Raw genomic sequence first — 15,988 nt, 5'->3', positions numbered from 1 at the left:
TCCACAAGACCTAAGATATGTAATATCTTATAGGAATAAATATTGTTTATCGGACTTACATACTGGAGATAAAACATGTCTAAAACGAAAGTATGAAATGGGAATTTCCGATAGATGTGCTCAGATAGTTTGTAACCTGAGGTAAAAACAGTTTTCTGTCACTTGAGGGTCCCATTTTTCAAACAGTCCAGTGGCGGTTCTAGCAGGCGAGGGGGTACGTTAATCGGTACGTTAACAGTTAAAACGCTCAGACATATACAAAATACATATAAAACATATATCATTAATAACTTCATATTATATATGATTGATACTACAAATAATATATTCATATAGTGTTTCGTTACGGTTGTGCCACTCAGTTATGTATTCTTGGACATGCCATCGCTTCTTTACGGTTTCAGTTATTTGTAAGGTGATTGGTGGTATTCAGTATAGGTCTTAATTGGATTGAAGAACGATGGGGCTTATCGGATTGTGTGATAAAAATTAAGAACATAAACAATATATAAATATTGCATGGCTTCCAGTGTAACAGTACATATTGTCAACATGAGGGAAATACTGTTACCCTACCGAAAACAGTTACATTTATATACATATATAAGATATTTACCATTACACAACTTTCAAATTTAATCAATTTATTCTGTAATTATTTTTTGTTTACATTATTAGCCGTCATTTTGATGCAAATCACATTTAGAAATAATGCAAACGCCGTTTTAACCAGATTAACAACACATTTAAATAAGCGCTTACCACCTCAGACTTGGGAAACCAAAACAATGCCTATCTTTAGACACGCGTGCTATGTGACAGTAATAATGTCAACCGGTCAAAACGGTACTGTTAGTATGACAGTAAGAAATTGCCCATGATGGGTATATGAGAAATTAACATGGGCAGGTCACGTGAGGTATAATAATAGTGTATATCGTTAAGATTGACATAATATTGTTAAAATAAGGTTAAAATAGTAATTCCGATTCAGATCACACTAAGAATGAACACTCTTCCATAATGGCATAGCTCCATGTAGGCCCGGAATCTCAAATAAATGTATTTTAGTATGTTTGAAACCCTTAGATTGCATTAAACAAATTCACCGGTGGAGCATTCCTCGAAAAACACATCTAACAATCCGGGCTTGAACATCTAGTCATGTACATCAATGACCATTAACAAACCGGGCCTGCACATCAATTCTGGTCTTTCTACGGCCCCTGGTAAACCGGGCTTGCAAATCCTTTCTGGTCTGTCTTCAACCTAGGATACCGGGCTTGTATATTAATTCTGGCCTCCCAGCAAACCTGACCTGCACATCAATTATGGTCTATATACGCCCCCCTAACGAACCATGCCTACGCACCAATCTAGTCTATGTACGACCACTAGCAAAAATGGCCGGCACACCAATTATGGTATATCAACGCCCCGCCCCCCCCCCTAACAAACCTTGCCTACGCACCAATTCTAGCCTATCTCTAACCAATAGCAAACCTGGCCTGCACATCAATAACGGTCTATCTACGGCCACCTAACAAACCTTGCCTACGTACCAATTCTAGCCTATCTACAACCACTAGCAATCCTGGCTTGCACATCAATTATGGTCTATCTACGACCCCCTAACAAACCTTGCCTACGCACAAATTCTAGCCTATCTACGCCCCCTAACAAACCGGGCCTACGCACCAATTCTTGCCTATCTACGACCACTGGCAAACCGGGCCTACGCACCAATTCTGGTATATCTACGACCACTAGCAAACCGGGCCAGCACATCAATTATGGTCTATCAACGTCCCCTGGCAAACCGGGCTTGCAAATCAATTCTTGTCTTTCTACGCTCCCTAATAAACCGGGAATGCAGATCGATTCTTGTCTTTCAATGCCCTCTAGCGTACAGGGCTTGCACATAAATTCTGGTCTTTTGACGCCCCTATCAAACCGGGCATGCACATCGATTCCTGTCTTTCTACACCCCCTAGCAAACCGGGCTTGCAAGGAAATTCTGGTCTTTCTACGGCCTCCTAGCAATTCTGGTCTATCGACGCGACCTAACAAACCGGCTCAACATATCAATTATGGTCTATCTACGCCCCTCTTACAAACCGGGCTTACACATCAATTCCGATCTTTCTACGACATCCTAGCACACCGGGCCTGCACAGCAATGCTGATCTTTCTTCGCCTTCCAGCACACCGGTCCTGCACATCAAATCTGGTCTATGTCCGCCTTCTAACAAACCGGGCTTGCAAATCATTTCTGGTCTAGTTATGCCTCCATGCAAACCGGGCCTTCACAACAATGCTGGTATATCATCGCATCCTAGCACACCGGTCCTGCACATCAAATCTGGTCTGTCTCCGCCTTTCAAAATACCGGGCTTGCAAATCAATTACATATGGTCTAGTTACGCCCCTTTACAAACCGGGCCTGCAGAACAATACTGGTATGTCTTCGCCTCCTAGCAAACCTGGCCTGCACAACAATGCTGGTCTATCTTCGCCTCCTAGCAAACCTGGCCTGTCCAACAATACTGGTATATCTTCGCCTCCTAGCAAACCTGGCCTGCACAACAATGCTGGTCTAACTTCGCCTCCTAGCAAACCTGGCCTGTCCAACAATTCTGGTATGTCTACGCCTCCTAGCCAACCGAGCCTGCACACCAATTCTGGTCTATCTACGCCTCCTAGCAACCGGTCCTGCACACCTATTCTGGTCTATCGACGCCACCTAACAAACTGTTTTAGCATATCAGTTCTGGTCTATCTACGCCCTCTAACAAACCGGGCTTACACATCAATTTCGGCCTTTCTTCGACTTCCTAGCACACCGGGCCTGCACAACAATGCTGGTCTATCTTAGCATCCTAGCAAACCTGGCCTGCACAACAATTCTTGTCTAACTTCGCCTCCTAGCAAACCGGGCTTGCAAGGAAATTCTGATATTCTTTGGCCTCCTAGCAAACCTGGCCTGCACATCAATTCTGGTCTATCTACGCCTCCACAATAATAATCATGGTATATCTACGCCCCTGTTCTGGTGTGTACAAACATCATCGAAAATAATACCTAAGACACCGTTTGATAAAACATGAATATTTAAAAGAAAAGTTGATATTAGACTTTTATTTCCAGATTTAAAAACTTGATATTGCAGTGTTGATTAGAGGATGTGCAAATTAGTAACTGGTATAACAAACTATAAGACAATTTCAGGACGTGATAATAGGCGGCGACTTTAATGCAGACTGCAACTACCTGCGCCTAAGTGACTGGAAGAATATTTCGCTGAAAAGTGACCCCAGATATACCTGGCTGATTGATGACGATATCGACACTACCGTTTCACAGTCATCATGCAGCTATGACAGGTAATGTGACAGGACATTATCTTGGTTTTACAGTGTATCTGAGACTTACACAATGTTAAAGATGCTTAGGTAGTGAATGATGATGATGATGATAATGATGATGATGATGATGATGACGATGACGATGATGATGATGATGATGATGATGATGATGATGATGAATGATGATGATGATGATAATGATGATAGTGAATGATGATGATGATGATGATGATGATGATGATGATGATGATGATGATGATGATGATGATGATGATGATGAATTAACATTGTGTATTTGAGTGAACATGTTAAAATTTGATCTATTTATATATAAAAAGTTCTACAATCGTGATATACCCTGATATAGGTCCAGGGGTTTGGTACAGAGACCGGTTCTTCAAAACAAAAGAGAACAAAATTAATGCCTACCTACCTACACTATTTTTTCGGAGATGTTAGTGGAAATATTCAAGGCGTAATAATTACTTCTTATGTGTGTTCTCTTCCGTTTTAATATACAAAATGCTGATAATACATCATATTTGCGTGCGTTCGAGTTTAACATTGTCAAAGGTAACCATGTAACTTCTGAAAAAATTTAGTACATGTAGTTCATTTTATTTATATCCATACTGTTTGCAAAAGGTTTGTGATAGCAGGGAACCTCATGAAAGATTCGGTTGTTCCGGGAAGTGTTCATGCTTTTCGCTTTGATGAGGAAATGCATTTCAACAAAACAATGGTGAGACACATTCATTACCAGGGATTTTGTTTTATCCCTACTCAATATGTTGTTGAAAGTCAGACACCACTAAATAAATTTCCTATATTTTATTGAGTCAATTGACCAATTTGCACGCAAATCACGGCCCCCAAAACTATAAATGTGTAGGAAGCTGCATTTGACTACTAAACATTAAACATGTTGGAAAAATTACGTTTCTCATACGAAAAATAGAATTGGATGAACGTAACTACCATATCCGATATACGAGGACAAACAATGATATTCAACCTTTCACACAGACTGCGGGAGGAAGCAGAAACATAATTTTAAATTTGTATAAACGTCACAAATGGCAATGTATCGACTTGATTTCATTCCTTAACATCGTGTTTCATTTTAATGTAGGCTATGGTTCAATTCATACAAATTTGCAGCTATATAATATAGCTATGGAACTAACTTAGTAAGAACATTTTCATGTACGACTAAGCTCTTCAATAAAGACATTGATCAGTTCAAGACGTCAAATGAAATTATCATAATGCCATATTTAATTGAGGAAAAACATCATCGTAATGGTATTTGTAACGTTTATACATATTTATGATAATTATTGAAGTTGAGATTAAAATCATATATTTAAACTAAAATTACTGATCCTCAAAAGTGATCCTTTGGAAGCAGAGAGTTCCTTCTTATGTAGTTTGTTGATAATGTTAGGAGCACAATAACGAACAACCTATCCACTGAAGTTCCAGAATCACTATGGTATGCTTCCTTGTACCGAAATCCAAGGTAAGTACCTATAACGAGAGGAAATATACCAAAATGACGATTTCTCATAAATGTCTGTAACTAAATTTAAATAAAAATGTCATATTTTCAGCTCACGTACAAACACAACAGGGTCTGAGGACATTGATTTCCTTCACCGTCGTCGACTCACATCCAGTTGCTAACGTCAATGACATCAGAAGTATCTACCATACGCCTTCCTGCGCCAGCTCAGTTTTTACGACTAAATTGCAGATGGAGGCCTCACATATGGACTTTGTCACAGTGCATACTACGGTTTCTGATGATAAATACATCATGTCCAACTTAATGGCGTTCCGCTCCTCGTGTCCTGGAACTATTTCTGCGGAACTACTTAGCATGACAGATGGATATTTAAAATCTGCATTCATTACGCATGCGCCGCCGGATGTTTATGGACTGATTTATTCAGTTCGGAAAGAAATATTTGATATCCTTATCAAATGTTCATTGCAGCCACCTTACACATGTGAGCTGACAATATCAAAGCAGCTTAGCGGACATTAAGCGATACAGGCGACCGTTAATTGATTTTCACATTTTGTAGAACCATTGTGTTGGCTAATTTAAGAAATCTAAGCATTTTTGATAGCTCCATTAATCACCATGTTTGATTTCCACGCCTAACCCCAATTTCTCGAAACTTAAGACCGTTATAATAGGATTAAGCTAAACCCACTATTTTTGTTTTTCATTATTTGCAATTTATATACTTCTTTAAAAGTTTGAATACTCAAGCTATCACTACCCGCAACACAAACATTTTTCTCATAGTTAAATACCGACATTGAACTCATTTATTTTAAACGGGGCGTTTTAAAACAGTGTACATAATTTATATATCAACCATTTTTGGTGTCTTATATGAAACTACATAAAAAGTGCCATCAACTTATGTTGAATGATCGGAAATATTATTTATAGATCTTGTCATGTTCTGTCTGTCTGTTTTATTGTGCGTTATTTTAATATTTCTTACTGACATACTTCATAACATGATCTTAAAGTGTGTGTACTAGTAAATTAAGAATACTATTGGCATCAATTACTTTGAAATGAATACTTTTGCTTAACACCCTTAGTCATGATTTTAATAAAAATATATCACTGATGAACAAAATCCTCCTAGCATTCGAAGGTATTTATTGCTTTGAAAATTTAACAACATACAATGGTACATAGGGACGGATTAGTTGAACAAACCAATCTTAAGAAAAAATAGAAACAATAAACAAAATGGCACAACATTGAAACGGTTATAACAGTCTCTAGGTGTGGTCACTGAGCAGTTCGAACATCAGAAGCGCCTTCTGCCGGCCCTGAAGCCGGGGATATTTCCGGGAGCTACTTGGTTCTTGCGAAGTACCTTTCCGCTACTAGGTCGTTCTTTCGCTTTGTCAGCTTCGCCACCGGAGCAAAGCACAATAATCGAGCCAATGATCAGCAAGATCTTAAGGGTTAGAACATAACATGTATGCTTATAATTAATAAATGAATTCAGGAACAAAATAGCAATATTTGCTTCAAATTAGCGAACACCAAATGATATGTGCAATGGTATTCAGTGTTACTGTTTATCAATGTCCATGCAAGGGGTTATATAACAGAAGCATCTTAATAACTAGTGTTACCATTTTCTATGAAATGGTGTCTAGTCTATATTTTAATTGCAGAAAAAGCATTTAAGAGTATCTCTTACTACCAGTGGAAATAACAGGTAAGGAAGTTGTTCAATCTGGGGTAATGTTACCAACCATTCTGTCATATAGCAGCAAAACTTCAAAAGAAACATGAAGGCCCTAGCGAGAACATTCTCATTGGTCTGTTTAAACAATGGGAACATTGTTTTCCTCTTCCTAAAGTTATAAATATGTAGAAATAGTCCTCGGTAGTTTAATGATACAATAGAAACTACAAGGTCAAGCTCAGTAGCGATTTAAAAAAAAACATTTTAAGCCCTAAGATACACTGAGCGAGGGACGAACAATGTACAAACAAAACTGACAGACCGCATATTCATCAAACTATATTTATCATTAAATGTCAATGTCGACTCTTTGGAACGGCCAGCGACCCATGTTCACCGGGATTTAAATGTATTTATAGCTTTTTGACAGGATTAGTTTTAAATTAAATTAAGTACACATATAAGTATGAGGCCAAGATTCAATAAAGATCGTAGGCTTAAGATCAAGGCCTAGCCTCGTTTTTGGTGTTTTAAAGCTAAATATCGGAATGACAATAATCGCATTCATTTTGCCCGTAACTTTACGGATGAACATAATTACTCTTAAGCAGCACAGGGTTTAAGACTAAGATATCTTTTAAATGAGGAATAGGGACCACAAGTTTCGCAGCGAGACGGAATGTTACTAGAATTTCCATCGATGACTTTAATATTCCCAAAGCTTATGGAGTCAAAATCAGTTATTCAATATAATTCAATAGTGTAAAACTGCTGAAAACCTAACCAGATAGGGGCAAATAACCAAATCGATCACGTGCATTCCGAACCAAAGAGGGGGTAAACATCAGATTAAGTTCACGGTCAAAGTTAAGTTAAGCTAAAATATAAACTACATAAGCAAATCACATACTCATTTGATGACTTCAATATAGTTTACATTGAACAGTTTTTAATAACGTCAGTATCATTCGTATTACATGATACAATATCTCCCTTATTTCCATTGTTTTATACTGGGTGAGTACCTAAACGGAACACTTTCGGCACTATATTTGAAATATTTTTAGTTAGACCTGCACCACAACTACAAAATTTTCCATCAGCATACTAGGATTCATGACCAATTGGTTGATATAAATGGCATTTTTCAAAATGCTACCAATCTGCATGAAAAGTACTTTATTAACCGCACAGTCATTGACTGCCATTTTCGTCCTCGGAGTACCTAAATATAGAACAGTTTTAATTCGTTATTTATTTTTATGAATTTTTTTTAAATTATTGCTCCATGTTTCGTTTAAGTAAATTATAAATTTCTGTTATTTCCAGCTTGTTTTTTTGTTACATTTTTGTCAGTAAAATTTGATGATTTCAGTAATACAGGCTGTACCAGTATGCTGTGATTGTGGCAAGCATGAAGTATTTCCCCCCGCATGCCATGTATTGACATTTGAACATGAAAAACTTTAAATGATAGCAGTTTTTGAAATACTTACCGGAGAATCATGTTCTTTGGAACTTGTATCTAAGGCAAACGTCTATATTGATTAAAATCGTAATCAAACTGACCTGGATCGGAATAACGCTTTTATAATGGGTGTTCCATATTTAGGTACTGTTCCGATTTAGGTACTCACCCAGTACATATATCAACTTAACCATTTTCCTTTAATATAAACATGCATGTATCGCGATATTCATTGCTTGTTTACGAAGCAGCGTTATTAACGCAACCTACCTGGTGACATATGTTTGACGTCCGTTTAACTCATCAACTATGTCGTTCGATGTAATGCTATGCCGTCTAGGGTAAAAGGCTGCAGACACATACCAGTATCACAACAATCATGACAATCGGGAACCGTTCTCAATCAGGCTCCATTTGCAAACAATAGATTGGTTTCGTTTTTGAACAGGAATCATTCTCGGTCAGATTCCATTCGCCAACTATGGGTTGGTACCATGTTTGAGCGGGAATAATTATCGGACATGTTTCATTCGCCACAACAGGTTAGTACCGTGTTTGAGCGGGAATCATTTTGATATAGTTTCATTTGCCAATAACAGATTAGTCCCGTTTTTTAGCGGGAATCATTCTCGGTCACCATTCATTCGCCAACAACAGGTTAATCCCATTTTTGAGCGAGTATTATTCGCGGACATGTTTCATTTGCCGACAACAGGTTAGTCCCGTTTTAGAGCGGGAATCGTTCTCGGCCAGGTACTATTCACAAACAACAGTTTAGTCCCGTTTTTTGAGCGAGAACCATTCTCGGCCAGGATTCCTTCGCCAATAACAGTTAAGTCCCGTTTTTTTTAGCGAGAACCATTCTTGGCCAGGCTCCATTCGCAAACAACTGATATAAGACCCATTTTACAGAGGGAATTATTCTAGGTCAGGATTCGTTCGCCACCAACAGTGTTTCAGGACGGGAACCATTCTCGGCCAGGTTCCCTTCGCCAACAACAGGTTAGTCCTGTTTTAGGGCGGAAACCATTATCGGCCAGGTTTCCTTCGCCAACAATAGGTTAGTCCCTCGGCTAAACCAAAAAAGGTGGTACTTTTGTATACATGTATTTTTTTTATCTTCCTCTACGTATTATTGTATGCAGTCTTGGAAATACTTTAGACCAATCAATATGTAGTTCTTGGTACATGTCCAGTTATTCTTATGTTGTGAAGACTGTTGATCTTTTTATATTTTCACCAGTGTATGAGGACATGAAATGGATTGCGCAATTGCTTTATGCGTATTTAATGCCTCCTAAGATTCTCCCATCGAAAATGGCTCAAATAAATTGTCTTAAACTGTTATCTATCAAATTAACTCGTTTGTTTCAGTCATATACAATTTTGTAATGTTCTGTTGCAATCCACGTTCATACCAGTCATTCAGAATTTCGTTACTGTTGCCAACCACATTTATACCAGTCATTCAGAATTTCGTTACTGTTGCCAACCACATTCATATCAGTCATTCAGAATTTCGTTACTGTTGTCAACCATATTCATATCAGTCATTCAGAATTTCGTCACTGTTGCCAACCATATTCATATCAGTCATTCAGAATTTCGTTACTGTTGCATGCCAGTCATTCGGGATTTCGATGTTGTTTCCAACCACATTAATTCTAGTCATTCGGAGTTAGATATGGCTGCCAACCACATATATAACAGTCATTCAGGGTTTCGTCATGGTTTCAAACAACATTTATTTCATTCATTCAGGCTTTTGCTATGATTGCCCTTAAAAATGCACAAATTGACAAAAGTCTACACTGCACTTCAAAATCATTGACAATTACAGGTAAGAGTAATACCCCTTTGATACTTAAATATTGGGCGATGCGGAAACAATTTGGAATATTCGCAGGAACATTGAGCGCTATTTTCAAAATGTGGGAGGGGTGTTAAAAGTAAACAAAAGCACATTATCTCGTTTTTCCTGTTAAAATTTCAATGCAGGTTTTTTTTTCTTGAATACTACATTTAATGTTTTTTATGAACTTTCGATTTTTATTAAATAATCGAAAATTGACTTGACTGATAATTTCCGATAATCGATTATATTTCAAGACCAATATTTAATACTTACTAGCAGATCACACAACAAGTATTTCTGGCGGTACAATATATGACAATGGTGCCATGAAATGAGTGACTATGACTGTCTATTTATTTGGCATTGCTGCATCTTTCAGCATTTCGATTACTAAAAGCAATAATATGTATAAAGGGACATAAAGCGTCAACAAATTACGATCCGTCATTGCTCGCTATGGATTTTTTCTTCATGGTTAAATAATGGGATGTCCACCCAAAAGTATTTGTTAACGGTATCGCATTTCCTAATATAATCACTAGCGGATTAAGGGGGCGGGCGGCGCAACTCCTCTCCTACACATTCGAACTGTCATAGTAAACTTCTTCATGTCATTTCAGAAAAAAATAATCAAATTTTTGTCAGGGAGAACATCTAATATCTTAACAACATCGAAACTATATATTGATTTTGCTTTAAGGGGAAACGTCCTAAGTTGCACCCGTTAACTGCGTCCCCTCCCCCCACCCCCCTTACGCAATATCACTGGATGGTATATCTCTATGTGATACATAAGGATTACATGTGACAGTCAGATTGTGTTATACACTTTTATTTAATATTTTTCTACAAACAAAACGATTTGCATAAATACATCACATAATAGAATCCTGAGTTACAAGCATGTACATAAGAAGGCTGTATTATGTTTATCAAAAGAATAACTACAAAAAAAACAACATTTTTTTAAGGAATATGCACCCAAGTGCGTTTAGCATCAAGCAGTGTGTCCCTGATCAGATTTATTTATATTTGTTTCGCCACTGACTGATACAAAACCGGTTTCATTTAAAGATAACATGTTTGCTACTAGCCTGACAATGTATAGTTATCTTACAAAAACGCATAACACGTAGTAAAAACTGTGAACGTAACAATCAACTTTTAACTTGTTTATATAATCAGTAAAACTGTCCACTTCAAAAAGCTTAATCTTAAAAATGTTATCATTTAGTGCATAAAACAATTAAAAACAGTCAAACATTCATTGAACTCTTTATTGACACTATGTTGTAATGTCCATTTTTTCCGATGGTGTAACTGCAGGTAATCGATATTTATTATCATCAGCGATAATATTTTTTTTTATATTTTCTGTTACAATACCTTAAACAATAGCGAGAAATGCAGATGCAAATTAATGCTTGTCTGTTGTTTTAGTTTAAAAGTTATTATTTCTAAGTGAATAGCATTGTTACAAATGTGCGCATTTGTATTAATACGTGTACACAGTTGCACTTGAATATCTTGAATGTTTTTTTAGTTATGGCCAGTATTTAAGTTTTTGGCCTCCGATTCCGATCAATACGACCAGATTCGATACAAAAGCCTATCACAAATTCACAGTTGTTTTCGTAGAAAAAGTCGATTTTAAAACACATTAAACGTTCAGTAGGCATGAAAAGAGTTTGCAAATAACATTCACTCGACGGATGTCTTTCTTGAGCTGTCGGATATTATTCAGTAAATAATATTAGCCACCCTGGTGCCGTGGTGGACACTGGGGAATGGTCACGGTCGTCTCCGTAGGGCAGATCTTTCGCAGCGTTTCTAGTTTACACTGCCTGCTACAGACCTTCTCCACGTCTACCAGCTTTGCTTCGGAGAGCTCCAGGATCTTAGAAGAAATGAAGCAATCAGGTTGACTTCCGCTTGAAGAAAGCATTGGACCACTTTTGCATCCGTACAGTTTCAGTTCAAAGAGATGTCGCCTGTCCCGAAACGTGGCACTTGTCGTGGACGGTAGGAAGGCGTGCTCTACCATTTCAGACTGGGCGTCAGACAAAAACCTTTCTTTTCCCTTCTGCGAAAGGTTCGTCGTTATCGTTTGAATGGTTTCGCAATCGATGGCCATTTCACCCCCAATAAAAACAGGTTTTCCGGTTGAAAATGCAAGCCTTTGAGAAAAAACTATCGTACTTTCAAGGGTCCTTGTCCTTTCCTTAGATTCCGTAAACATTGTGTATTTCCAGGACACGAGCGAAAACTCTTTTACAACGGACCGTCCATCCAACACTTGAACACTGGGGCACACCATTTTGTATGTGTCAATTTCCGGCAGTGGTCCAAAACTGTTCAGACTGACCTGTGGTTCACTCATACTAATCCTTTTATTGTCATACAACAGAACTGTCCCGTCGGCCGATGGGACCTGATACTGTCCGTAGCCAACCACAGCATTCATAGACATAGCTTTGTCATCGCCGGGGAGTAGACAAATATCGGGCGAAGATCCCTCAAAAATGCTCTTAAGATATGTGCTCCTTTCCGATGTCTTCAATGAATTGAGTCCTCTTCTGGATGAGTTAAAACTCACAATTGACGAATTGGCACGTCCCATTTTCTTTCACTGTAAAAGAAGATACTTTATCCAATCACGTAGGTCTATTAAAATTAATATAACAGATGTCACATGCAAGCTAATCTATAATGAATGTAACAACACGTTTTATTATTATTTTTGCAAGGTTAACTGAGATATAGCCAGATATCCGATGCAAAATTTATGTCCAATCAAAATTGATAGGTTATTATTATAAACAATTATTCCTGTATACATAATTATTTTACCAAAGAGAATTTCCTTATAATTAATACGATATCATGTTTAAAATAAAACAAAATTATGAATACCTGTATATAATTATGATCGTCTTTAATATTTCAGCACTTTCACTTCCTTTCAATTCGTTAATTTATATTATTGATATTTATATCAACTTTAAATATAATTATTTTGTAATATATTTTACAAAGAGATGTCCTCCATCCGCTTGTTCTCGCCTTACTGTGTAACCCACGCCGCTCGCTTCTTATTAAATACTAAAGACTTACGTCATATTTTGTTCTAAAACGTTTGGAGATAAAATTTCCATTGGAAATACCTTTATAAAACACTTCTTTTAGCATTTTGTTGTGCAATAAAACATGACCTAATCATTTATTGGACTCTTGCACGTTTTAGTTCAAGAATGATATCGGCGATAAGATATCGTTGAATAAATAGCTATATGTTTATTTTTCTTTGTCTTATTGCACAATTATACAGGCATTATTGATAATTATATGATATCTTTGCGTATTTGTTTCACATTTTTTTGCAATTTATTTTATTTATATATTATAAATGACCGAACTTGTTTGAATTGTTTTATGTTTCTTCATGCAGTTTATATAAATTGGTTGGCATGATATTTCCTGACACTCAGAACAGGTGATTATCATAAAGCTTAACAGGGAGTAATACTATTTTGAAAAAAGTATTTGAAAGAAATGAATACAAGTTTTCTGTCATCGGCAAGACTTAAAATATGTAATGTCTAATAGCTATATTTATGTTTCGCTTATCGCGCGTGCATATTGGAGATTAATGCAGGTCTAAAGCGAAAGTATGAATTGGAAATTTACGACAAGGTGAGCTGTACTCACTTGAGGTATCAAAATTTTTCACTTGGTCCAATTTTTGCGCCTGTCCAGTAGCGGGGACGCCCGTGTCCCCATTAAATTGAGACCTTAACAATTGAAACGATCACATATATATATAGATTGGGCATTTTACTGTTGGTTTCTCCCCCCCCCCGTTATGAATTCCTGAATCCGCCACTGCATTCTTAAATATTTCAGACGACTTCTGTACAGTTAAAGAACATAATTATTTGAAGGGTTGTAGGGTCAGGAGTGGTTTATACTCTTTGTCTTACTTGGATCTAAGAACGATGTAGCTTATCGGATATCGTGATATCACTTTCGGACCTATACGATGAATGAAGTCAATGATGTACGTCCAGCAGATTAACTTAGGTTGTATATTACATAACACCTTAGGGGTGGTATACACTATTGGTCTCAATTGAATCTAAAATTTATGTAGCGTATCGGATTGCGTGGTATTAATACCCAACCAATACAGTGAGTGAAGGCAATTAAATGATTTACGACCATAAGGTTGACTTGATTTGCATATTGATTACCATCATTGGAGGTGATTATATTGTTAAAATAAGGTTCAAGATATTCATACCGATCGCGTTTTGAATGACCCCTCTTCCACGCTGGCGTAGCTTCATGAAGCACTATAGGACCGGTTTCTCAGAAATTGTACATCGCAAATACGAGTTTAAATCATTTAAGCGCAACCGGGCTTGCACATCAACGGTGGTCTATCAACGCATCTTAACAAACAGGGCCTGCACATCAATTCTGGTCTATCTACGCCGTGTATCAAACAGGGCCGGCACATCAATTCTGGTCTATCTACGGCGTGTATCAAACAAGGCTGGCACATCAATTCTGGTTTATCTATACCGTATATCAAACAGGGCCTGCACATCAATTCTGGTATATCTACGCCGTGTATCAAACAGGGACGGCACATCAATTCTGGTCTATCTACGCCGTGTATCAAACAGGGCCTGCACACCAATTCTGATATATCTACGCCTCCTAGCAAACAGGGCCTGCATATCAGGTCTGGTCTATTTTCGCCCTGTAGCAAACAGAGCATGCACATCAATTCTGTTCTACCTTCGCCACCTAGCAAACCAGGCCTGCACATCAATTCTGGTCTATGTTTGCCACCTAGCAAACCAGGCCTGCACATCAATTCTGGTCTATCTACGCCTCCTAGCAAACCGGGCCTGCACATCAATTCTGGTCTATCTTCGCCACCTAGCAAGCCAGGCCTGCACATCAATTCTGGTCTATCTACGCCTCCTAGCAAACCAGGCCTGCACATCAATTCTGGTCTATCTACGCCTCCTAGCAAACCGGGCCTGCACCTCAATTCCTGCATGTCTACGCCACCTAGCAAACCGGGCCTGCACATCAATTCTGGTCTATCTTCGCCACCTAGCAAACCAGGCCTGCACATCAATTCTGGTATGTCTACGCCTCCTAATCTACCGCCCATTCATATCAAGTCTGGTATGTCTACGCCTCCTAGTAAACAGGGCCTGTACGTCAATTCTGGTCTAGCTTCGCCACCTAGCAAACCGGGCCTGCATATCAATTTTGGTCTATTTTTGCCTCCTAGCAAACCGGGCCTCGACATACATTCTTGGGGTGGTCTATATACACCCCATAACAAACCGGGCATGCACATCAATTCTGCTATATCTACGCCCCTTAACAAACCGGGCATGCACGTCAATTTCGGTATTTTTTACGCCCCTGACTAACCGGGCCTGTACAACAATTCTGTTCTTTCTATGCCCCATAACAAACCGGGCCTGTACATCAATTCTGGTCTTGCTACGCCCCCTAACAAACCGGGCCTACGCACCAATTCTGGTCTATGTACGACCACTAACAAACCGGGCCAACGCATCAATTCTGGTCTTTCTACGATCACTAACAAACCGGGCCTGTACAGCAATTCTGGTCTATTTATGCCCCTATCCCGGAGTGTATACACATCATCAATGATACGTAAGGCACAACGGTTGATAAAACATAACTGTTTATTACCGAAGTTGATATAAGACTTTAATTTTCTGATTATAAACCTGACACTACACTTTTGATTACAGGATGTGCAAATAAGTAACCGGTATAACTATAAGACAATTTCAGGACGGGATAATAGGTAGCGACTTCAACGCAGACTGCAACTACCTGCGCCTAAGTGACTGGAAGATTATCTCGCTGAAAAGTGACTCCAGATTTACCTGGCCGATTGATGACGATATCGACACTACCGTTTCCCAGTGTAGCTATGACAGGTAATGTGAGAGGACATAATCTTGGTACAGATCTCGGTTCTCACAAACAATAGCAGAAAAATTAGGAATAT

At 38.2% G+C, this 15,988-nt stretch overlaps 1 protein-coding gene and 1 long non-coding RNA gene across 2 annotated transcripts; one reads left to right on the top strand and one right to left on the bottom strand.

The window, feature by feature from the left end:
* Window positions 1-177: 177 nt before the first annotated feature.
* Window positions 178-4,128, top strand: LOC128234532 (uncharacterized). The gene is made up of 3 exons (XR_008260960.1): window positions 178-226; window positions 3,229-3,383; window positions 4,011-4,128. It is a non-coding gene; the product is annotated as an uncharacterized LOC128234532 (long non-coding RNA).
* Window positions 4,129-11,346: 7,218 nt separating this feature from the next.
* On the bottom strand, window positions 11,347-12,611 carry LOC128233479 (uncharacterized). Its single transcript, XM_052947165.1, has one exon. The coding sequence runs from the start codon at window positions 12,536-12,538 to the stop codon at window positions 11,672-11,674; it is 867 nt and encodes a 288-aa protein (XP_052803125.1). The 5' UTR covers window positions 12,539-12,611; the 3' UTR covers window positions 11,347-11,671.
* Between the last annotated feature and the right edge of the window lie 3,377 nt (window positions 12,612-15,988).

The sequence above is a fragment of the Mya arenaria genome, chromosome 5 (assembly GCF_026914265.1).
Source record: "Mya arenaria isolate MELC-2E11 chromosome 5, ASM2691426v1".
NCBI classification, from domain to species: Eukaryota; Metazoa; Mollusca; class Bivalvia; order Myida; family Myidae; genus Mya; species Mya arenaria.
The sequence above is the reverse complement of the archived record's forward strand: the minus strand, read 5'-3'. Positions and strand labels throughout refer to the sequence as shown.

Excerpts from the sequence above, each read along its gene's own strand:
- LOC128233479 (XM_052947165.1), bottom strand. The coding sequence starts at position 12,538 with ATGGGACGTGCCAATTCGTCAATTGTGAGTTTTAACTCATCCAGAAGA.